This window comes from Macaca thibetana, chromosome 10 (assembly GCF_024542745.1).
Source record: "Macaca thibetana thibetana isolate TM-01 chromosome 10, ASM2454274v1, whole genome shotgun sequence".
NCBI classification, from domain to species: Eukaryota; Metazoa; Chordata; class Mammalia; order Primates; family Cercopithecidae; genus Macaca; species Macaca thibetana.
Genome location: NC_065587.1, coordinates 61,879,145 through 61,904,449, shown reverse-complemented (window position 1 = coordinate 61,904,449; position 25,305 = coordinate 61,879,145). Strand labels below are relative to the sequence as shown.

Sequence of the window (25,305 nt, the reverse complement as noted above, 5' to 3'; positions counted from 1 at the left end):
TGTTTGCCTTTGGAGAGAGAAACCAGACGGCTGGGAAATGGGGAGGGGAGATTTACTCTTTATTGTTTTCTGTTTTGTACTGCTTGGATTTGGATTTTACACCATGGTTCTATATTAACCATTCAAGAATATAAACTCATTTAAAAAAAAGAAAAAACCCCACCCAGTTTAAATAACAAACTTCAAAGTGAGCTCTTGGTCATACTTTTCATCCAAGAAGTGTCTTTATTTCCGTTTGTTTCCCAAAGAACAGGTTAGGTACAACAAAATTAGTTCCATCTCATTATTTGAAGAGAGGGAGGTGTATGCAGATGGAGGGGAACTGACCTCTTGTGTGTGTCTGTGTGTGCATGTTACCTGTGAGGGAGCTGAGGCTATAGAGATGGTAGGCTAAGGAGTTAAACCCTTAGAGCCACCAGACAATGTCACTTGAAAACACAAGGTATGAAATATAAATAACAGTCAGCTACTTTCCTTCAATCCATTTCTAAGCAGTTGTGTAACTGATCAATTTACAAATCGATTGGCTAATTCACCTTCTCTGCTGCCACTGCCACCGCCTATGGCCAGGGTGGGGTCAGCCCAACTTCTGGCTGGCAGGGGAGGAGGGATCGGTGGCCTCTGTAGTGGGGGAGCAGGGTCACTGCAGCTCTGTGAGCAGGTGGAGCACGTTGGCCGTGTACAGGTTTTGCTGCCCGCTGGCCCTGCGCAGCTGCACGGGGTGGAGGCTGAGGTGGGGAGGTGTGAACTGCACGGGGCAGTAAAGCTCATTCAGGAGGAACCAGGTGGAGTCTGGGTCCACCTTCATCAAGTGGAGGAAGACGCTGTGGAGAGATGGAAAGGAGTGAGTAGAGGGTACGGGCAGGGAAGGTGGGGAGTGCTACAGCCCCAACCAGGAGGCTATTTACCGGGCTATTTGAGAAGAAACCGGTAACCATATCAAGTCACTTCAAATAGTAGAAATAACCCACTTGAATTCATAAGACAAGACCAGTAGGATGGTCCCAAAGCCCAACAGAAATACAGGTAACAGTTTCATATCCACTGACATACAGAAAACCAGTAATTAGTGTAAGCAGAACAATATTGACAGCAAACAAGCTCTTGGCAAAGAAAGAGGCTGAATTCCAGAGTATAAAGCAGGAGTTTTCATAAAGAAGAAAAATGACAGAGTGTACCCTTTCTTAAAGGCTTTGCTCAGCTCACAGGCCCAGACCAGGGTCAGGGGCAGGCCCAGGGCAGGGTTCCCTGTCCTGCTCGGGGGCCCTGAGCAAGCCTCATTATTACGGTCCTCCAGCATGGTGCTGAACTTGGCAGTTGGAGCCTTTCTGGCTGAGAGCCATGGATACTTGGTGGTGCGAACAGACACTCATGGCTCCCGTGTGAGGAGCCTGTTTCCTCACAGGGATCAGATCCACAGAATATGCCGCCTTTGGCAGGCTGGCAAAGGGCTCCTTTATTCTCCTGGGGCAGGACTGGCTGAGCCCTGCTCTGTAACCTTTGGCAGAGATAGAGCACTGATGTCCTCTGACACGTGACAGGGACAGAGCTCAAGGGCCCGCGCTACTGAACGCCACACAGCCACCGAGGGTGGTTTTTGCCTTAGTCTGAACTTTGGGGTCATAACCTGTGCCTCTTAGCTGCTCAAATACTATTTCTGAAAGATTAGTCATGTGCCCAGGGCCACTGTGTTGGGCAGTCCAAGTGTAAACTTCATACGCGGTGGCAATTCAGTCTGGCTTGGCAATCCCTGGAAGAATGGGGCCCTCCCACAGTGGGCGGGACCTCCCAGCCAGTCTGCCCATCTCAGCTCACAACTGCCTGCTCAGAGGCTGGGCTCCCCATGCCATTTTGCCCATACCACTGTGCCCCAGTAAGGCTGCCCCTTACTTTTCTCTTTCGGGACACCTTTCCCAGCACATATTGACTATTGATCATCTCCCTTACAACACAAGCTCCCCGAGGGCAGGGACCAGTGACCACATCTGTTCTGTAGGTTGCTGTATTTCCGGCACCTGGAATGGCATGTGGTCAGCATCCAGTTAATGTTGACTGAACAGGTTCTCATTTCTCTTTTATCTTTTTTTCCCGTGCAATATGTCCACGTAACAATGAATGAGTTCTCATTTTAATGAGGACATGGCGAGTTACTACATTGCACATGAATGACTTTAGACGACACCCCTCTCTAGAATACTTAAAATTCTACAAAAGGATCTGAAGGAGGGGTTAAACTCTCACCATCAAGGAAGGAACAAGGAAGATTATTAACAGGATTCAAATTATCAGAGGCATCACTAACCATGTGGCTTTGGGAAGTTATTCAACTTGCCCTGTTTCAGCCTCCCCATTTCAAAAATGGGGGATGTACTTCACTCAGGGTTTTGCTGAGGTTTAAAGCACAGATCAAGCCCTACACAGTCTAGCACACGTGACCCCTATTTACCAATTAACAGTATGTAGTATCTATTTGATAAATTACATTTTATTCTTGGCAATTATTCTGAGGAGCCTCTTGCATACTGTTCGGCATTAAATAGGAACTTCAATGCCTGCTAAGTGGGAGTAAATTCTGGGTTTTAATTTCACTAATATGAAAGACCTGCACCCTCAGGGGATTTGGGTCTTACCATGAAGCCAGTCTTGATATCATCCTTAGGTGTAATGGACATACACTAAAGAGGCCAGGGAGGCAGTGGGGGAGTGGGGAGGGTGGACAAGGGCACTGAATTTGCATTTTTTTTTTTTGAGACAGTCTTACTCTGTTGCCCAGGCTACAGTGCAGTGGTGCGATCTTGGCTTACTGCACCTCCACCTCCCAGGTTTAAGCCATTCTCCTGCCTCAGCCTCCCGAGTAGCTGGGATTACAGGCGCCCATCACCATACCCGGCTAATTTTTGTATTTTCAGTAGAGACGGGGTTTCACCATGTTGGCCAGGCTGGTCTCGAACTCCTGACCTCAGGTGATCAACCCTCCTCAGCCTCCCAAAGTATAGGATTACAGGTGTGAGCACCGGGCCCAGCCTACTGAATTTTTTCCTGGCCTGTTCTGTGCCCAAACAATTTAAGTTTCCTTTGCTTAGGATAATCTTGTGTTTATAACCTCCACAGTGGTTGTTGGAGAAGTGATTAGAATATTCTAATTCATCGTTTCCACTTCACCGCAGAAAGGAGATGAGGCCTGCGTGGGAGACAATTTTTGTTTAAAAATAAAAATATCTTTGATAATTAGAGTGGCAAGGGAAATTATGAAAAAATGCACCAAAACCGGTGAGCAGATTTCTGTTTACACGTGACACAGTTGACAGTTTTCCCTGGTGCCAAAGACTGTTAGAATGCAAATGGTTTCATTTGATTTTTTTTCCCCTTTCAAGAGCTGGAACAATTTCTCAAGCTACAGCATGGCGCTCTCCCAGCTTCAAGGAATATTTTTATCTGGGCAACACCCAGCAAAGTGGTGCCACGCGACCCAGTTCAGTCATAGCTGCGCTCTGACTTACACAGCATGAAAATGCTACAATGTTCATTTTCTGAGCTCTTTTTTAACATGCTAAATATGAATGTTGTATTCATTGGCAGGAAAGGAAAGAAAATAAGCCACTCTCTTTGCCCTGCAAGATACCCACATAAAATATTAACAGAAAAGCAAAGGGAAAACATGTGCAAAGTTCACCTTCTTTTATTAAGCAAGAGCCAAACTCTTGGAAGGATTGTTTTGGGTCTCATTTCTTTGCTCTTAAAGGGGCAGATGCCCCAGAACGGCAGGAATGCACGTTCCGTCTCTCACCTCTGTGGCTTGGAGCAAGTTATTTTGCCTCATGAACCTGTTTCCTCTTTCTCCAAAGATGATCACACCTGGCCCACTCTCCTCACAGGTTTGTTCTGAAGCTCAGAGGAGAGGGGGTGCAGGACAACACTTTGAAGTATGTAACGAAAACAGTATTCCTTCTCTCCTTCCAGAGAGAGACAGAGAGAGAGAGAGAGAGAGGGAGACAGAGAGTCTGAGGCATAATTATCACTACCAACCTTAGCAGCATTGCCATGCCATGGATAATTTTCAGACACCCTGAAAAGGGCAAAACATTTGTCTTTTGTTTCACTCGTAACTTTCTCCATACTGACTTGGTGGCGGGGCGGCGGGGGGGGGTCCCAGTTCTCAGTCAGTGGTGTTCTAATTTTCCCCATTATTTTCAGGAAGAAACAGATGCAATATACTCTGTCCTCTGCATGCCTGAGGTGGGGAGCAAATGCCATGCCATGCAACCAGGTGGCTGGCAGGCGTAGCTGTGCTCTCCTCCCCGAGAGGCATGTGGCCTGCTGAACTCTAAATGCGACAAATTCCAAACCTACACCCTTGTTGGCTTTAAGCCCCCAGGAGCTGAGCCTGAGGCCCAGGAGGTCTGATCTAAGTGCTTAGCACCAGGCCTTGTTCCAAACTCTGGTGCCACTTTGTCCTGGGGCCAGTTCCTGCCTAGCCTTAGCTGGGAAGAGGGACCCCCGAGAGTGAACAGCTGAAAGGCGAAGTTGTTGAAAACTCCTTTTGCATAAGCCAAAGCCAGAAGACAAAGACAGGACCTCTGCTTTGAAGTGACTGGGGTAACTGCCTGGAAAATGTTCCCAATACATCTTGCGATGCGCAGGGATGGCTCTTGAACACGCCAAATGGCCAGTTCCATCTTTTTTTCAAACCCAAAGAGAAACACTTTTTAAAAAATGTATGTATACCATTTAACTCCTGAACAAAAATTTCTTTCTCCTCCCCCAGGCCCAAATCAGTGGCTCCAGGGAGCACAGTTATCAAGAGATTATCTGGTCCCCAGAGTATCGGGAGGCACTCAGCTGTGCCGCATGCCTCCGAGTGTCCTGAGGCGAGTGATTATCTCTCAATAACCTGTAGGGCCGTGTAGCTTAAATGATAACTTGACTTTAAAAAATTTAGAACTCGCTGTTAGGCAGTTTCTAAGCAACCTGTTTCCATGGCAAAGAAGCCTGGTGTTTATACTGATTTTTCACTTAAAATGCGGTTTTATTGAATTTCACTCCATGCAGGCAGCCATTTGCCTGCACTTCAGCCCTATCTACAACTGACGGCTATCAGTAAGTACCTAATAAACTCCAGATGCCAAACCAGAAGCGGCTCCTTCCTTCATGATCAATATGGGGGTGCTCCTAGTGAGCAAGCTGGGGGCAAGGAGGCGGGAATGGGGAGGGAGGAAACGTGCTCCTGGAATCTGGTCAGCTGGGTTTAAGTCTTATCTCTTCGTGGTTCATCAAACATTTACTAGAGCCTGGTCCAGCCCAGGCACTAACTGAGGTGCCTGTGGCACAAAGACAGAGGGACAAAAAAGGCTCTGCCCTCGGGGCTCCCTGTCTGCTGGGGTAGACAAGGGATCACAGAGGCCCATGGCGCACTGTGGCAAGGGCCATCCTAGAAGTGATGTGCGGGGTGGCACCAGGCATGGCTTCCTGAGAAGGGGCACAGCAAGTTGCTTCTCTGTAAAGAGCAGGTGGACCAGATCAGTTCTAAGATCCCTGGCAGCTCCAAGAGACCACGAGAGTTTTCAATCATGGGCACTGGATCATTATCCACCCCCACCCTCCCAACATGGCAAAACCAAAAAGAAACCCCTCTGCTCTGCTGTAGGAGCGAATATTAGAGTATGTTCTCACCATCTCTGTCTAGACAACATCTGCTCAAAGGGAGCTCTAGAAAACCGCCAGCCAATGAAGGCCCAGTGAAGCTAAATAAACTGTAACTGAAATGCGGGGCTTCCCGCACTCCTGGGTGACACGCTATTCTTCCTCTGTCAATTACTTGCTTGAGGGATCTGCTGTTCTCCGTCTCCTTCTGGATTTATAAAATGCTCTCATGAGCCGTCAGGGTAAATGCCAGTGGTAAAGAACATGTGGCTTTGTGATCTGTTTGTTTGCTTATTTATTTGGGGCTTCTAAAGAAGTTACTCAGAAATGTCTCCTTAGGAACACGATAGGCTCTCTCTATGTGGGCACCGCTAAATGCAGTGGGAAAGTAAGCTCACTTGTGGGAAAGCAGGCATATCCACTAAGTTATTTTGGTGTTCCCGTTGTTCCTTCTCTGGCAGCACAGCCTCCACACTCTCCTTCTCTCTGGCCATCTCTTCTCCCATCACTCTGTACATGCTGATGCGGCAGATGAGGCCGTGTGTTTCCTTTTAAACAAATGGATGCTCAGGGTGTCGATGCGTCCTAGCCAGCAAGCAGTGGGGCTATGTTTCTATACTCAGTAATTTACTCTAATGGGTCTTGGTTCATTGGTTAACCAGTATTTCAAGCCTGTCCTTTCTTGCTATTCCATTTAGCTATCTTCCCCTGCACGGAGGTCGTTCTTTGTTTCTAAATGTTGGAAATGGAGGATTATGACTTGAAGCAACGAGTTACTCCCCAAATAAATACTACCAATTACCTTTGCAGCTATACATGCTTGTTAGACTTAACTATATTTACCTGTTCAAAACCATTCATCTATTGATCTAACACCAATATGCGTACTCACACAGAGACTCATATCAATAATATTTAAATGCAACAAGGGCAGGCTTGAAAACCATAAACACCAGTAGAAGCAAATGATGCTAACCACACCCCTGAAGTGCCGCAAGATAAAGTATCATAAATGCAGAGGAATGACTCCATTGCTTTGTGCATATTTAAAAGGATATGGCACTGAGAGGCCCAATCTGTTACAGACAATTCAAAAATAAGCCAGAACCTAGGAGGGTTTAAATCCCACTAGGGCGAGATTTAAAAGCGGCCCTTTCCATCTGGCCAGTTCTCCTGCCTCCAGGAACCCTGCAAGCCTAGATCCCATGACAGTGCTGTTGGGCACAGATTTCAAAGTGGCATTCTGTGCTGAGCACTGTGAGGGCTGACTCGGACCTTTCCCCCAGCTGGCTGCACTCAGTTCCTGCCACATTCAGTTTCCTGCACCTCCCTGGAAGGTATGTACTCTTGAAGATAAAGACATCTTCATAGCAGCCTACCTATCTTGCCCCCCTCCTGCCTGAACTGTTTTCCTGTAATCTGTGCTTTGGCACTAAGCCAGTAGTCTCCACTCACGGATGCCTTCGGAAACAGCTCTAGGAAATGTACTTCTGTATTTACTGCAAGGACGTTGAGGATATTACTCACGATAGTACCCAGTGTTCTTTTAAGATGACCCATGGAGAAATTTTCCTCAAGCCTCAGTAATAAGGAAATCCATGCTTCTTTCTGAAAAGCTTTCTTTCCTTTTCTTTTAAAAAACTCTTATTCAGGTACTTCCTGTATCATTTTCCTCTTTGCTGTCTGTCAGTATGCACAGAGCCACTCTGAAAGCTCCTCTCTGGCAAGAGTGCAGGGCTCTAACTGGATTGTCTATATTAACCTCAACTGGGTCTCATCTTGCTTTTGCTGTTATTTTTCCGTTTAAAAAATTTCTTTGCTTCCTTCCTCATTTCTTTGTTGCAAACAATTTATAAGATGTTCCAAGTCATTTTTGGAATAAGAAATTTAAATAATGATTAACAAGTACTATTTAGTGACTTCTACTCTGTGGTGGTATTATGTGCTACCTGACTTTACTGAATCCTTGTCATTGTTGTAGTAGGTGAAATAAGCAAAATAATATATATGCTCTTTTCAGTCTTATGGATGAGAAAACAGAGACTTTGAGAAGTGAATTAATTTGTCCAAGGCTATCTTGCTATCGAACAACAATGTGAGGCCTTGGTAGTTACCTCTGAAAATCTTCAACTCTCAACACAGCACTTGGCTCATCATAAGAGACCTAATAAGAATCTTTTAAAATACACACATACAATAAGACAATAGAGATCATCTCCCTGGCTACTTTACTCAGTACTGAGACAACATTTACTTCCGCGTCTCTGAGGTGTTCGAGAGGGATGGCAGAGCCTGCAGAGTGAGGAAATGACTACCCTGTGGTCGACCACAGCCTCTGACGACCAGAACCCACTTTGTGCCGGCAGTGCTGCGACCAGGCTCTATCTGTCATCGAGAGCGTTCTGCTCCCAACCTGGCACGGCCTGCACTGTGCACACACACCCCATGCTTGGCTTTCCTACTGGGTGGTAAGATGGTTGACCCCGGCAGGTTATCAGTGACATGACAACACTAAGTAAGTAGGGACAGAATTGGCAGCATTGAATTTAAGTAGATTTAAGTAGCCCAGAGGTCCCTGCCTTCAGTTCTGAAACCCAGCAACCCACTTGGTTTGTAATCTGCCTGCCAGATGTCTCTTATCTTTGACACCATGAAATCAGGCCTATATATGCAGAGTGAACAGCTTCAGATCTGAGTGTATTTTTAGAACAATGGGACTCAGAAAGAAAAGCAGCAATGCCTGTCAAAAGATGGATAATAGGAAAGCTAACTACTTGGGTTTGGATTTGTCAACTATTAATCAAGTGTCAAAAGGAAAAAATATTAGGTGTGCCCTCATTTCCATGCTGGGTGCAATCCAAGGGGGAACAGCTTTGCAGTCCCAGCTCAGCCAAACTGCCCACACCATTTAAGGCGATGAGCTACTAATTTCAAGCTCAGCTGAACTAATGGATCACCTCTGTGGCTCCTCATCCGTTCAAATATAATAGGCTCATGTGTGGGTAAAGAGAGGAGTTGGGGCTCTGACGGGGATGAAATGGATGAGCCTGTGCCAGTCTGTGTTTGTCCAGGGTTTGAAGGCACCAGCTGGTTCTTTGATGGGTTGGGATCCTACTGCTAGAAAGAGAGCAGGGAAGTCAGTCAGTAAATGAACCTTCAAACCTGGTCCTGACTTCTGCAAACCGTGGTGGCACAATTAACATGAAAAAGACCTTTCGAGGTGAAATCTCCAGTTCAGATTTTAGTAAAGATGAAGCAGGCTTACAACTAGAAATTCTGTGGTCAGTGTCTATGTGTCTATGTGTAACATACACATCATGCATCACCTATTTGGGAAATTTACATACAATGTACCCCACATAGGTGTGTACACAGATGTAAATATACCTTCAGAACATAAGCAGAGGGCAGAGGCCCCTATCTTGTTCTCTCTAATTCCAGTCCCTAGAACAGTACCTGGAGACTCCCTGAACATACTAATGTGATTCATCCACAAGGACCCTATGAGAATGAGGTTTTCATCTCCCCCAGTTTACAGAGGAAGAAAATGAAATGAAGCTAAATCATTTGCTCAAGGTCACATGGCCAGTAAGATCTCAACCTCGGTTTGTCCAAACCAAGACTGCTGCTTTTTCTCTCACACACAATGGCGAGGCGGAGGGAGCTGGAATGGCAACCTCCCCAGCGCCCCATCAGGGGCTACAGCAATAACAGCATCCAGGACTTGTGTGGCCAGAAGGTATACCAGCTGGTCACCACTTGCTGGCACCCTGCATCCCTATCTGGGCTCTGGGGTTAGCAGGTGGGGGTAAGACTAGGGGTGGAGGCCAAGCATCCTAAAAGCTTTGTTCCTCTATTATGAGACTTATTGGGCACTGTCTTCATCCTTTTTTCTTTTTCTTTGTTTTGAAACAGGGTCTCACTCTGTCACCCAGGCTGGAGTGCAGTGGTGTGATCACTGCTCACTATGGCCTCGACCTTCCAAGGCTCAGGTGAACCTCCTGCCTCAGCCTCCCAAGTAGCTGGGACAACAGGTGCACACCATTGCGCCCGGCTAATTTTTATATTTTCAGTAGAGACAGGGTTTCGCCATGTCGCCCAGGCTGGTCTGGAGCTCCTGAGCCCAAGTGATTCTCCTACCTCAGCTTCCCAAAGTGCTGGGATTACAAGTGTGAGCCTCATCACATGGCCTGACTTCATCTTTTCAAAAATAGGTGTTGTCTAGTTTTGTTTCCTTTTAGCCCAGGGTAAAAAGGTTCATTGGATGATGTAAAACCTCACTGCAAAAGCCAGGGAATCTCAGAGTCTGCTAAGAGACTGGCTCAAGGAGTATGGTTTTAATAGAGTTCAACTAGGCTAAGTACATGCATGGACTTCAAGGAAAAACAAATTTGGGATGTATGCTCTCTTTTCAAATTCCTTTCATGTACAGGAGGGAAAAGCTACATGGCCAGAAAGGCACGGAACTGAGAAGGCCCAGGGCATGCCAGGAGACATCTTGGAGGCTGAGAATTTCAATCAGCAAAGTTTGCCACTGCAGTCAGCTGAGATGGGGGCGTGGCTGATCTGACCTGTTGTCTGTAATCCAATGCCTACCCTCAGGGACACTGTCTTATTTTTAGCTCCTGGTATGCTAAGCCCTCCTCCCACACCACAAATATGATTGGCACATTTGTTACCCATTGAAGTTACTTAACTAGAGGGACTTTGGGGGAGCTGGCTTTTTTTTTTTTTTTGCATTGCCAGTTAACAGTGACACCTGGTGGTAACACACAGCAAGGTCACACCCTGCCCTCACCTTCCTGCCCCTCCCCCATGCCTCCCCCAGTTGGAAGATTTATGCCCCCTCCATACAAGGCACATTCACTAGATAAAAGCATTAAACTGGAATGGCATCTCTGTTCTTAGCATTTACAACCTCGGTTATATCAACCACCCCCTGATCAATTTCCATTTCTAGAGTTTATAGCCTGGATGTAAAAGCCTGCCACAAAGGCTATATTTAATATGACAAATTAAAAAAGCAAACACTGGTTTGGTCATTCTTTGGAGCCAGGAAAAGCAAACAGGAGCAAGGAAAAACCCAAGCGTGATGCACATAAAGAGGAACTCTCATGGGGCTGCTAAGTCTGCCTCCACCCAAACTCGATGAAGGCGCCCCCTTAGAGGTCCTAAGCCCACCTGCCAGAGGGGCCCACAGACATGGCTGCTCTACAGGGCCAGTGCATATCCATCTCCTTCCAGAATGCATAAGGCCTTGCACCAGCCTCCTGCCCTGAGAGGTTCCCTCACCAGCCCTCTGGCAGACAGGAGAGCCATTTCCAAAGCAAGCTGGTCATCTGCCCAGGGTTGGAAACCCACTACCTCTGGTCTTCTCTGGCTTTTCTGAATACTAAGCCAAGGTTCCCGCTTGGGCCCTTGCAAAGAACACAGCTTTCTCTTCTCCCACAAGGGTAAGCATATGTAAGCGTGTCATTCTGACTGCGGTATGGAGAACACCTAGAGGGGCAGGAATGGAAGTGGGACTGGTGGTGAGGTCTGTCGTTCTGGTGGGAGATGATGGTAGCCTGGCCTGACCTAGTGGCTTGGAGGTGTCGTTTTGAGAGAAGTCATTTTGAAAGCAATTTTCCAAGTGAGGTAGGCAGGCTTTACTTTTGGTCATGGATGTGGGGTGTGAAGGTCAGAGAAGAATTAAGAACAAACAACGGGATGGATGGCAGGGCCATGTGCTGAGATGGGGACTCCACCTCATGCAGGGGACTTGGTTCCTCAGTACCAGTAGGAATGACTTTTCTTTGAGATGGAGTCTCACTCTGTCGCCCAGGCTGGAGTACAGTGGCACGATCTCGGCTCACTGCAACGTCCGCCTCCCAGGTTCAAGCGATTCTCCTGCCTCAGCTTCCTGAGTAGCTGGAATTACAGGTGCCTGCCACCACGCCAAGCTAACTTTTTGTATTTTTAGTAGAGACAGGGTTTCACCACGTTGGCCAGGCTGGTCTCGAACTCCTGACCTCGTGATCTGCCTGCCTCGGGCTCCCATAGCGCTGGGATAACAGGCATGAGCCATCCACCGCACCCAACTGCCAGGTATGACTTTTCAATACTAAGTGGCCGGCCCACCCACCCACCCCTCTCTCCATGCGGTAATGAGGCTCACAGAGAGACCAGGCTTCCTATTGTCTCAAGCTTCTTCTCCCACTTAAAGAGCTTATTAATTTTGGATCAAGGACAAGACTGATTTTCTTCCCCCCGACTTCAAGATAAGTTTGCAGGTGATATGTGTGAAGCAATCCACCTAGCTCTTCCTCCTGCTCCCTGCCCGTCAGGAGGGAGGCCATCTGACTCAGCCGCTGAACGGAATGTGCTGGAGCAAACAAAGGGAGCTGCAGTCAAGTGGTGGGGCTGCGTGTTCCTCCACCTGAGGCTCCCTGAACACCAGCTCAAGATTCAGCAAGGTCCAATTCCGGGTTTAATTGCTTTCAGCGGCAGAAAAGAGAATTAGAAATGAAAAGATAATGAATTGAGAATATTAGCTTATTTGATGGTTCTAAACTTGAAGGAAGGGATGGGGTGGGTATAGGAAAAGTAGAATGGAATGGGGAATGTGAAAATTAGACCTTTGTAACTCTTGGTTGTAATAGGCATCTAAAAGAATTTACTTCAAGATAAACTCATTATGTTCTTGAGTTGCACTTTAAATCACAGCACAATCAGCTCCAGGGGCACCGCCCAGAGAGAACTATTTTCACCCTAAGTTGATTCTCTACAGAATAAAAATGCCTGGGGACAGAAGCTGGTTAGGATGCGCCCCTGTGCTCACAAAACTATGACTGATTCTGGGACTAAGGGATGTGACGGGAAAGGGACAGGAAGAAAAAAGGAAATGGGAAATCAAGAGCAAAAAAGAGCAAAGGACAATAAATCAGTTCAAGAAGATATTACCATCACTCCCAGGGAGTGCAAGGTTTATAAGGGGCAAGCTGGCTCTCCTCACTGCACAGTCAGAGCAGCCTTTTCGCCCCTCAGGGAATGAGGTGACTCCTAACTCCCACCCCACTGAAGAGGATCAGGGATGTGCCTCGAGAAGCTAGGAAGAAGCAGGGATTCTGCTGCAGGCATGAAGCTGGTGAGGCTGGAGGAGCTGCAGGGCCCAGAGCGGCACACAGTGCCAGGCCCAGCTTTCGCCCCAGCAGCAGACATCCTGGGATGGCAGTTCCAGGATGCAGGCTGCTCCCACCTGGAAGGAACGCTGGGAGAAGAGGGGCAGAGTAGACTTTGGGTCTCACGTCTGGGGAATGCTGTTGTGCTCAGAGAGTTTCAGCTCTTAGTCCTAAAGTAACCAGCAATAGCTTCTTCTCCTAGAGGTGATACAGCTTTTCTCAAATAAGCATGGTCAAACTCTTAGAAATTGGAATCACCTAGTTTCAGAACCAGAAAAGGCCCTTTAAGCCATTAGTCTGGCAGCTCTTAATGTTCTTTGGGTCACAGATTCCTATTAGAACCTATGAATGGTTCCTATTAGAAAAAGGCACATGTGCACCTGCCTGCACACAAACAATTCTGCATGGCACTTGTGAGGGTTCATGGCACCAATGCCCATCTAAGACCTGCTGTGGAGTCGACGTATGCCATATCAGGAACCCAGCACTTTCACTTTGCTGTTGAAGGAGCCAAGGCATGAAGAAGTGCCAGGCACCTGGTCTCCAGGCCTAGAAACAGATTCCCCTCCAACCAGGAGGGTGCTGAGTCTCTCTAGCACACCGTCTTTCTGCTTCTTGACCCTCTGGAATTGTTGCTGACTTTGCAGGAGAGGAAAAGGTTACCGGCAAAGAGAAACACATCTAGTAAAAATACCATCTCTAGTGCTGGCACAGTTAAAGAAATTATCTTAACCTGGCAGGGAGAGAGAGAAAACAGCAGAGATGCCTCAACTCTGCTTGCCATTAGCAAATCATCTGTAATTTAGAACAAACGTAAAGGGACGCGGGTGATCAGGCAGACGTACCTCCTGGCAGCCTCTTGTAATTTCACGGGCTGTTTGGCGCTGAGGTAAATCAAGCAGGCATCAGCCACTTTATTCAGGTCACCCTCACCTGCAGAAAAGACAAAACAAGCGTCAGCCCTCACACTTCATTTGGGACAAGCAGTGACCAACTGTGTCTGCAGAAACTGCAACAGCTAGGCAAGATGCTCTGGGCTCTCTACTCCATCCCGCCAAAGAACACATCAAGATAAACAGACAAATGAGGCCAAAATAAGACGGAAGGAGGTACACGGGTGGGGGGGGTGGGGCACAACTGAGCAGAGGGCATGATGGCAGGGGTGAGACAGATGCTGAGTGTGTGTCCAGCTGGAACTGCCTGGTACCCACCTAGGTCCAGTCTCTCACAGAGGGGGCCCAGGCCCTGTAGGACAGCCAGCTGCAACTTGAAGGCCAGTGTGTGCGAGTAAACTGGTCCAGCCCTGGCACTGATGGGGGCCTGGGTGACTAGGGAGCCAGCCAGCTTTGGCAGGACATCTTTGCAGAACCGGCTGCGTAGAAAGTCGCCACACTTGCTTCCCAGAGTACGTAAAACCTGCAGAAACAGCCCCCAACCTGGTGAGTGAACATCGTCAAGGCAGCAAGAGAACTAAAGAATGCTTGGTAATTCAATTTCATCTAGGTCTCTGCTTGGAAAAAAAATAGAATTACTGCTGTTAATTCCTTGCCCATGGTTTGTGATTCTGACAGTTATGAATTTGGAGGTCTCTGCTCCCAAGGCATGGTTGCTTCTATCCATAAATACAGATTACACAGCGAATAATTCAAAGGAATCTTGGGTTGGATGAATAATATGATTAATATCTTGATTTCCCTCCCATTTTTGTTAAAAAAAAAAAAAAAGAGAGAGAAGAGCTTAAAGCAGTTCACATAGATCATTTCTTGAATCTTCCTAACATCCCTTGAGAAAATACATATGCTTTTAACTCTAGCTAGCTGAGCAACCATGAACACTATGGCCCAGCTGCTGCCACATGCAGGCATCAGGAGGTTGGTGACTAGGCCGAGGTCCCTGGGCTGAACCAAGGCAGGGTCCCTGAAGTTGCAGCCGACTTGGTGATCCTTCTGTTCAGCTGTACAACCTCTTATGCACATCACCCTCATTCTATCTTTCAGAACAGATAGTTTCTTTGCATGTCTTGTTTTACACTTTCTCTGGCAGAACATATTGAAATGTTTTGCCCTGCTGCACAAGACTGAGTATACAGGATAATAGGAATTTCTTTAAAAATTGGTAAGCAAGGCATAACCAGCACAGAGTGTTTGCTGATTTTGCAGAGAACAAGGCTCTCATTTCAGGTCCCTCAGCTGAATGGCACAGCTTCTATAGACCTCGGTGTCATCATTGTGTCTGTGCATGGGGAAAGCAGCCTCAGTTATCGTGCACACATCTTTATATTTTTTTCATTTTTCTTTGCTTGCTGTTATTTCAGACAACCTAGTCTCACCAACCCCTCTCACCCCCCAGTACATCTGGATAAGATTTAGCAATACCTACCTCCCTCCCCCTTAATCTTCCTCTTTTTTTGGCACACATACATACACAAGCACGCGTGTCATTTTGTGAATTTTGTTTTGGGAAAAAAACATTAATTTTTAATATTTTAATTTGGTCTAGTATATGCTGAAGAATTTACAGAAGATCAAACTACTTTGGCCAACTGTATCTGGTGCATTACCAGTTTCATTTTGTATCCCTACACATCTTTTCTCTCTGCTTCATCTTACGCACCTTCTTCTAATTTACGGTAGCTTGTTGTGGTATGTATCTCTGTAGGTTGCCTTAAGGGCTTTGAAGAACAAGAAAGGATATAAATAAGCTAAAATATCCATGCTAATGTAAGCTAAACTAAGCCAGGGAGAATAATATATATACATACATATAGGACTTACATATATATAGGACTGTTAGCTTTTCAAAGCATTTCACCAAATAGTCCCATTTTATCCCTGACAACACTATGAGAAAGGTGGGCTAGGTGTTCCTAAGCCCAACACGAAAATGGGTGGTCCCGGGTTTTGCCAGCATCACTCAGCTGGGCAGAGGACACCCACTGCTAGAACCTCGCCCCTTCACCTTGACTCCTGTGCAGTGCAAAGAACATGGAGTGAACTCACTGCTCTGGGTTCCTATCACTTACTAGCTGTTTGATTGTGAGAAAATTCCTTAACTTCTCTGAGCTTCTTTCTTCCTTCGCCAAAAGTAAAGACAATATACCTACCTTGCAAAGTGGTTTTAAGGAGACAAACTCCTGTGTGGAGGAGTGCTGAGCTTACAGCCTGGCCTTTTCATCTACTGGTTCATCTGCTTCAAATTCAAAAGGAGACTGTTACCTTCTTCTTTGTGCTTTTCTTATGTTTCTATACGTTCTTCACAGTATGTGACATTGCAATCAGGTGAAGAGAACCAATCCAAAAGGCCCCAGTGAGCTCTGCGCCTACTAACTCTACCCTCACAACAGACCATGGGGGATGCTGGTGCAGTACCTTGAAGGCTCTAAGCACTGCCAGGGGGGCATCCCGTGTGAGTCGGTGCACGAGTGAGGGCCAGGCCCGATGAGCCAAGGGAAGCAGCTGGTTCTTGTGGGACTGCAGAACAACCACACACAGATCCAGCACATCCAAGACCTGAAAGAGACATGATTTCAGCAGATGGTACAGGCTTGAAAACAGATACCTGGGATCAAGTCACCATTTTCAAAGAATAACGTTTAGAAATGTATTAATTGGATAATTGTTTTCTGAGTGCTGACTACATGCCAAGCACTAGCTATGTACTGAGGGGACACAGAGGGACAATATACACGTTTCCTTGCCTTCGCAGGGTTCGTGGTCAGCTGGGGAAAGACCTTAATTAGATAACGCCTAAATGAAGTGATGATTAGCAATTGGGACAAGAAGGAAAGTCAAAGGTGAAATGCAAAGAAACGAGGGGAAGGATCTAAACCACAGACTGTTGGGAAGTCTTCGCTGAAGAAGGAGCTTCTAAAAGAAGACACAAAGGATGAGTAGGAGTTAGTTCTGTGAAGATTCATGCAACTGGAAACCAGGATGAGGAAGACTCAGAGGTGGAACAGAGCTTTCATAAGAAGTGAGAGAAGGGCAGCGTGGAGCGTTACAGAGAAGAGGTAAAATGGGGACCAACTACAAAGGGGTTTGTTAGGAGTTTTTTTATATTTTGTACTAAGTGCAGTGAGGAGCCATCAAAGCGTTTTAAGCAGGAAAGTGACATGATACAATTCATGTTTTAGAAAGGTCATTCTGGCTGCAGAGTAGAGAGGAGACTTGAAGGGGGAGAGAGAAACAAAGAGGCCCTTTAGGATCCACATGAGAGGAGCAAAGTGATGTGGCCACATGATGGCGGCAGAGGAGAGAAGTCAAAGGACTGGAGATCTGTTTTGGAGATGACATGGCTTAAATTGCTGAAAGACTGGATACTGGGGAGGGGAAGTGAGGGTTTTAAAGGAGCTGCTTCGGTTCAGGGGTAGCAACTGAAGAGATGCACGTGCCATTGAATGAGATGGGGAGCATGCAGGAGGAGAAAGTTGAGTGGCTAGGGGAGACCGAGTTCTGTTACCACTACATGGAGAGGCCCAACTGGCAGTTGAGGTACAGGCTAATCTCACCAGAAAGGGTTGGGCTACCCTGCACGTAAACTGAATATCAGTTACCTTCCTTGTTTCCTGATCTCTTACATCTCAAACTCACTGAAAAGAGACGGCCTGCATCAGTGTTGCAGCGGTCAGTACAACGGTCAGCACAGGCTTCCCTCCCGCACAGACGGCCAACCTTCACAGGGCAACTTCTCGTTAGTCAGCAAGACAGAGCGAAGCCAGCCAACACGAAGCAGTAAACCCTACTGGGTGCCTACTATGTGCTGGTCCGCACTGAAACTGGAACAGAAGAGGCCCCGCCATTGAGGGTTGAATAGTTAGGCAAGGGAGTAAAAGAAAGCTCGGCTGCGCAGCGGGGAGCAGGGGAGCAGAGTGGAAATGGCTGTGGTATCACGGACAGGCTTGGAATTTGAGCTCTGTTATTAATGGGACAAGTTACATGACATTTCATTCACTCAAAGATGCACGTTTCCCCTCTGCCTGGAATGTTCTCTTTGCATCTTTGCAGGGCAGGTTCCTTCTCAGCCTTGAGAAATGTTACCACCTCAGAGAGGCCTTCCCTGATGACCTCAGAAGGTAAATCAGAAGGTAAGCTAAATCAGAAGGTAAGCTCTGTCTTAGTCAGCAGGGTTTTGCACCGAGTAGGTTCCCAACACATACCTGCTGCACGGGTGAATTACTACTTTCTGTCAAACAGAACCTGCCTCCTGGGCCTCTCCATGTAGTGGTAACAGAACTCGGTCTCCCCTAGCTGTTTCAGTTTCTCCTCCTGCGTGCTCCCTGACAGCCTTTCTCCAATATGTATGAATCTGTGTATTGCCTCTCTCCCCACAACAGACAGGGAGTTCCGTGAAGACGGGGATCGTGTCTGCATCATCCCCTCTACACACCCTCCACCTGACCTGCACTAGTCCTCAATAAGCATTTAGTACATGAATGAGTGTATGTGTCTTTTTTAATGCTGTTTTATAATCAACAACTCTGTGAGGTAGGTACCATCATCTTCATTTTACAGATGAAGATGCTGAGGCTCAAAATAGTGAATTAAGTTACTCAAGGTCACATGGCTAATAAGAGGCAGAATCAGGATTTGAACTGACTCAGGTATGTAGGTCTGACTCCAACGCTGATGTTCTTAATAACTATGGTATGTATACAGCTGCTACAAATCCTCTACAAAAGGGAAGGTCTTGAAGGATATACAGGAGTATGTTGAATGCATCAGCCAGGCACCCACATTAAAGCTGTGCAGGTAAAAGGTTAAGTGCTTGCTGAATGGAACAACAGATGAATGCTAAGAGCTGTCTCGGGAAGACTAAACAAACTCCACAAAACACAGACCCTGAGATTTGAGATAATCTGTGATCAGGGTTTCCTAGCCCATCACCCTTGAGCAAGGCAATGTACCCTCATCACTAACAGTGAGTCACTAAGGCAGTTGTGTTTCTTTTTTTTTTTTTTTTTTTTTTTGAGATAAAGTTTTGATCTTGTTGCTCAGGCTGGAGTGCAATGGCGAGATCTTGGTTCACCACAACCTCCGCCTCCTGGGATCAAGCGATTCTCCTGCCTCAGCGACCCAAGTAGCCGGGATTACAGGCATGCACCACCACGCCCGGCTAATTTTTTATTTTTAGTAGAGATGGGGTTTCTCCATGTTGGTCAGGCTGGTCTCGAACTCCCAACTCAGGTAATCTGCTCGCCTTGGCCTCCCAAAGTGCTGGGATCACAGGCGTGAGGCCCTGCGCTCGGCTGACAGTTGTGTTTCTCACTCCTGCCTGGGGGTAGGGAGGAATGCTGTTTCCCTTTGGGTGTAAGATTTTCTCCAGGGTGATTCAGAAAGCCCTGGCCCCCACTTCTACCCCACCCCACTGTCCTGTTATTGCAGTCACTACTGTATACTTCCAGCCCTTGCTGATGGGGGTGCTGCTTGGCAAACTGCCAGCAAGTCAGGCTATATTAGGAAGTGTTCAAGTTTTCCCTAGGATGAAAACAGAAAGAGAGATAAGGGCTAGTGTCAGGCTTGGAAGAATGATCTTTTAAAGTATTAAAACCTGCATCCTACATAGCTGAGAAAATAATATCCTTCCCAAAGCACATGGCTTTCTTTTCCTTGGAGATTCAGTGAATCCCCAAAACTTGTGGTTTTTAATGCAGGAGATTCAGCTCCCTTTGGCATCTGAGCAGACACAGAAAGATGTAAAACTGTCACCCCACAGACAAATTCCTTTGGATGCCTTCTCTTGGCCACCACACATGGACTACGACATAAGGGGAGCTACGTGCTCATCCGTGTAGCCACTGCCAACCAGGCCACACCTTAGTCCTACTGCTCTGAGAATGCAGAGAAGCAGCTGTGCACTGACCTTCAGGCGGATTTGCAGATTTTTATCTGACAACAAGTGGATGCAGCGTTCCATCACGTCCATGGCTATTTGGATCTGCAACGGCAGTGGTGGCTCCACATCTGGATGGGTGTCATTCTCGTCCACTTTGGGAGAGACTGACTGTTCCTCTGGAAAAAAAGCACAACTAGGGGCAGTGTTGTATGAGTGATAAAACAGAGATACCTAAATTTCTGTTCTTTATAAATTACTCAGTCTTAGGTATTTGGTTACAGCAGCACTGTAAATGGACTGAGACACCTCCATGCAAGGGGGAATGATGGGTACAGAAACCATAGTATAGCCATATAATGGCATTTTATGAGGTCCCTATTTTTTTTTAGAGACAAGGCCTTGCTGTGTCCATGCTGGAGTGCAGTGGTGTGAACACGGCCCCCTGCAATCTCAAACTCATGGGGTCAAGTGATCTTCCCACCTCAGCCTCCTGAGTGGCTAGGACTACAGGTGCGTGTTACCATGCCCGGTTAATTTTTAAATTCTTTTTACAGAAATGGGGGTCTCACTATGTTGCCCAGACTGGTCTCCAATTCCTGGGCTCAAGCAATCCCCCTGCCACAGCCTCTCAAAGTGCTGGGATTACAGGTATGAGCCACTACACCAGGCTTAGCATGGGTTTTAACAACAAGAGAAATGTTTATAAAATAATATTGTCTTAAAAAGACAAAAAGCACAACACAAAATTGCATATGCAGCATGAACACTACTACATATGTTTTTGCATGGGAGGAAGTACAGCAAAATATTAAAAGTGACAAGGTAATGAGACAACAGATGACTTAAATTTTTTCCCTATACCTTTGGTCTTTTCTAAATTTCCATTAATGAATATTTAAGATAAAAACAAGATATCTGGGAGGTTGAGGCAGGTGGATCACCTGAGGTCAGCAGTTCGAGACCAGCCCGACCAACATGGCAAAACCACATCTGTACTAAATTACAAAAATTAGCCGGCCATAGTGGCAGGCGCCTGTAATCTCAGCTACTTGGGAGGGTGAGGCGGGAGAATCGCTTGAACCCAGGAGGCAGAGGTTGCAATAAACCAAGATCGTGCCACTGCACTCCAGCCTGGGCAACAAGAGCAAAACTCCGTCTCAAAAAAAAAAAAAAAAAAGATACGGTTCTCGTGTGGAGCCTTGAAGCTGGGACGTTCCATGGCTGGCCTCTGCTCTGTCCTTCACTTTTTCATCTCCTCTTGGTTCATCCTTTGATTAAAAGGGGTGCACGTCTGTCTTCTCCATCAGGCTGTAAGAACTTCTGATGGCCAGAATCAAACCTTACTTATCTTTGTAGGTGAGGTAATAAGGGCAGCTTGGTGTAGTTCACAGGGCATGGAGTTTGGTTAGAGGAGGTTGGATCAAGTCTTGCCTCTACAACCTATTAGCAACTTCTTTCATCCTACATTACCTCATCTGGAAAAAAAAGGGATACAGCACATATACCTCACATGCTACTGAAAGCACTAAATGAGATATTACCAGCCATTATCATTCTCACTGCTTAGAGTGCTGCGTTGCATGAGATAGATGTAAGTTTGTAAATGGAAACATCACAAGATTTGAGAATTGCATGAAACCCAGGCCAAAATCCCTACCCTGAAAAATTTTCCTGATCTACTTACAGCCCCAGCCTCATTCCAACCCTGATCACCAGCTGTGCTCATTTCCACTGAGCAGAGCACTGCTCCCTTAACTTTTTCCAATTTCAGTTCCCTCTGCTGGAAAGACAGACTCTTACAGTAGAGGATGCACCTGTCTCTAACAGATGCTGAAAAGATAAATGAAAATGCATTTGTAGAATGCTTGGATTTCTTGGAGAAAGGGACCTCAGATATACAAGGTGCTTTTATGTGCTTAAAACAAAAAACTCATGTCAAGCCAGCACTGAGGCAAACATTCCTTAGAATGCCAAGTGTGTGGTGTGTACTTGATGAATGATAAGCATAAAGATGATAGGCCTGTGCTTTTTTCCCCAGAGGGGAATTTGTTGTTTGAAATTCACCTATTGCAGAATGTTATTTGAGGGATGTGGATTTTCCTGGTATTGGAAGAAGGGTTTGACTCTTTCAGTCTGCTCTAAGTGAACATCAACTAACACTAGAAGATCCTAATCATGAAGGAATGGATTCACTGACAGTGCTCAAATTTTGAACAAGAATGGCAAATCTGGATTATGAGGGATCAGAATGCCTCCACTGCTTCAGCATTTCCAGGTTTGGGTGAAGGGTGCAGTTCACGAAAAGGATTGGGTTGGCTCAAGAAACAAATCTGAGAAGAAAAAGCCTGATAGATTTCTGATCAGAAAACTCTGTTCTTGGGGAAAGCAATGACTCAACTCTGCATAAATCGTTATTTGGGTCCTGTGATGCTTCTCTGCTATTTAGAAGGCATTTGTTGCAGTGAGTTGTGTCGAGCTACTATTTCATGTTATTCTGCTGGAAGTACTGGCTTCAGTTCACCAGAATCTCACAGTGGAGATCACCAAAAGGAGGAAAAAAACAAAAAAAGGAAAAGAAAAGAAAAAGAAAAAGAAATCTGTTTTATTCCAACCTAACAAACTAATTTGGGACTCAGTTCGATTTAGGATGGTTCTGAGACCACCAAGCTCATTATGACTTGGCATTTTATATTTGCAGAGAAGATTCTAATAATTTATTAATCCTTCCATGACCTGAAGCTCCAGATTGAGCTTGTGAATAAAACAACAGGCCAGAGCTTCAACTAGCCTGAACTCCCTTCTTTATCATATAAATTGGTAAGAAAAACACTGCAATCTCCTCCCACCAATAAACAAATGGACAAAGCATATGAATAGACAATGGGCATAAGGAAAAAAACCTGTTAGGAAAGAAGCTTATAGAAAGACATTCAACCTTGTTGGTAATCAAAGAAATGCAAGGTAGATAACAAGAACCATTTTTCACCTATTAATTTAGGAAGAAGTAAAACTGGAAATAGCCAATGTTGGTAAGGCTGTGGTGAAACCAGTATTCATCCTGCACTGCCGAAGGAAAAGTATAAATTGACACAACCATTTTGAAAGGCAATTTGGCAAGCATTAAATTATGTTCACATCCTTGACCCAGAAATCCTACTTTTGGGAATTTAAAGAAATATGCAAAAAAAAAAAAAAAAAAAAAAAGTCACATGCACAGAATCATCCACTGCAGCACTGTTTATTAGTGTTATTATTAAGCCAGAAGCAACCTAAATGTCCTACAGCGGAATGGACACTTAGTAACAGCTATTAAAGCATTAATTATCAAAATTCAACAGCAACAGAGTTGCTTATAACTAAACACAAAAAGGGTACACAGCTGCAACCATGTAAAAACAGTTTTGCAACAGAAAAGAATGGAAAAAGATTACACAAAACAGGGGAACAACTATGTTAGCCTGGTAAGGTTATGAGTGACTTTTCTTATTTCTACCCTTTCTGTAATGATGTTTCACCATTTTTACAATAATCTGTTTCAGAAAGAAAAAAACAGCTAAGCCAAAAAAACCAAGTTACCTTCTTCATTATCAAAATCTGAGACATTTCCATCTGCCACATCCTTCTCTTTGAGGTAGTTCAGCAAAAACTGTTCGATGTCTTCAGCTGTGGTGGTGCTCTTCTCAAGAGTTGCTGGTCTTTGGTTCAAATGACTTCCCTCCTCTCCTAAACTTTGCTCTTGGAGGTGCCCGAGATTACCTGTGTCTGGGAACCACTGGGCTGTAAATAAAGTGTTACAATGATCACCTTGGCTATTAACAGCAGGCATGAGTACTTCACACAGAATAAGCTCTTTGCCCTGGCCTGCACAGCCCCCACATGATTCAGTCCCTGCCTGGCTCTCCGGCCTCCCAGTTGACCATTAACCCATTATTTTCCAGTTCCCCCAATGCAGCAAGCATTTTCCTGTTTCAGAACTCTTGCATATGCTGTTCTGTCTGGAATTCCTCCCATCTACTTCACATCTGGTTAGCTCCAAGTCACATCTCAGAACACATAGAACTTGCCCGATAAGGCCCTCCCTTGACTACCCTGTTTAACTTAGGTCACTTACATGATATCTTATATAGCTCTCTGCTCTTTCCCTTCATATCAGTTCATCACAATATGTGATTATACATTTGCGTATCTATTTATTTGTGTGTCCTATTCAGTGTCTGAGTCTCCCATTAGACTCTATGTTCCATTGGTCACCACTGGAAATCCAATATGCCCAGTGTGGGATCCAGCATCTCTATTCCTTCAACCATCTCAGCTCTAACTGCAAATCATTTTTGTATGTCAGAGTTCCACAAAGGCTCTTAGTAGAGCAATTTGATACTCTCTCAAAAATTTAAACATAAACCCTTTAAACCAGCATTTTTTCCAGGAATTCATCCTATTGATATGCTGAGGCATGTCCAAAATGACCTACAAAGATATTGGGTGCTCAAAGTTTATGCAAAGGAAAAAATATACAAGACTGGCAAACACGTCCAAGTGACAAAATTCTGAGTACAGAATATACCACTCATTAGCAGAATACAGGCTTTACAGAGCCTTAAGGATGGATGGTCTCACACTGTATTTCTGACATAAAATGCTTCAGAAAGCTGGCTGTTTTCTCTCCAAAGTCTTCCCTATTCGGTGATGCTCAAATACTTCTGATAAGTTACCACAGAATAAACTTCAAACATCACTGGGTCCCGTGGTTTTCAAACTGTGCCTTGAGGAGCCTTAGGGCTTCACAGAAATGTCTTATGGATCACAACAGGGAGGGCACCAAGAGACGGGGGGCTACGGGCATGGGTTCTAGGGTCTCTATTCCTTCAACCAACTCAGCTCGAATTTCAATCTTTTTTTTTGTATATCAGGGTTCCCCAAAGGCTTCATTTCAAAAAAATCTCTCAATACTTAAAGAATAAAACAACAACAACAAATCCCACAGCCTGAAAATCACTGCTCTGGTCCAGTACCCTCCTTTTGCAGACAGCTGGGAAAAAGACTTTGATAACCTTTAGCACCTGCTAATCTTCTTTTTATCAAAAAGCATCTGCACAGAGCAAGAGCAGCAGCAGATGGGAGATGACAGGGCCAGGCAACTGGGAGTATCAGAGAGCAAATGCGTGAGGTGTGAGCCGGAGGTTCCTACACCCAGGGATCCATTATGACATTCTTCAAACCGCATCCCCAGTTGTCTATCAGGTACTTAGTGCACTCTAAGGGACTGGTTCCCAAATAGTTAAAACCCAGACCCAGCATTTACACTGCTAAGACTAGACAGGCTGCAAAGATTATTTCTAGATTCAAGGCTGGTGCCAGACATTAAAATGTCTTTGCTCACAATGGCTTTTAAACATATGAAAAGCAGCTCAATCTCACTTTTAATGCAAATTAAAACTATAATAAGGTGCTATTTTTCTCCTATTGGATTAGCAAAGATCAACAGCTTGGTAATATACAGTGTGGGTGAGGGCGTGGCAAAACTGGCACTCTCATACATCGCTGATGGAGTTTAAATTGGTACAACCTCTTAGAGAGCAATTTGATACTCTCTCAAAAATTTAAACGTTATACCCTTAAACCAGCATTTTCAGAAATTCATCCTATTGATAGACGGAGACATGTCCAAAATGAC

At 45.6% G+C, this 25,305-nt stretch overlaps 1 protein-coding gene across 1 annotated transcript in view; it reads right to left on the bottom strand.

The window, feature by feature from the left end:
- Window positions 1-202: 202 nt before the first annotated feature.
- Window positions 203-25,305, bottom strand: part of TTI1 (TELO2 interacting protein 1) — a 50,376-nt gene continuing 25,273 nt past the window's right edge. Inside the window, exons 3-8 of the mRNA XM_050807012.1 lie at window positions 23,208-23,408; window positions 19,659-19,807; window positions 16,169-16,309; window positions 14,012-14,216; window positions 13,646-13,733; window positions 203-824 (exon numbers count right to left, since the gene is read on the bottom strand). Of these exons, the coding sequence (XP_050662969.1) occupies window positions 641-824; window positions 13,646-13,733; window positions 14,012-14,216; window positions 16,169-16,309; window positions 19,659-19,807; window positions 23,208-23,408 (968 nt within the window). The 3' untranslated portion in view covers window positions 203-640. The remainder of the gene's footprint in view (window positions 825-13,645; window positions 13,734-14,011; window positions 14,217-16,168; window positions 16,310-19,658; window positions 19,808-23,207; window positions 23,409-25,305) is intronic.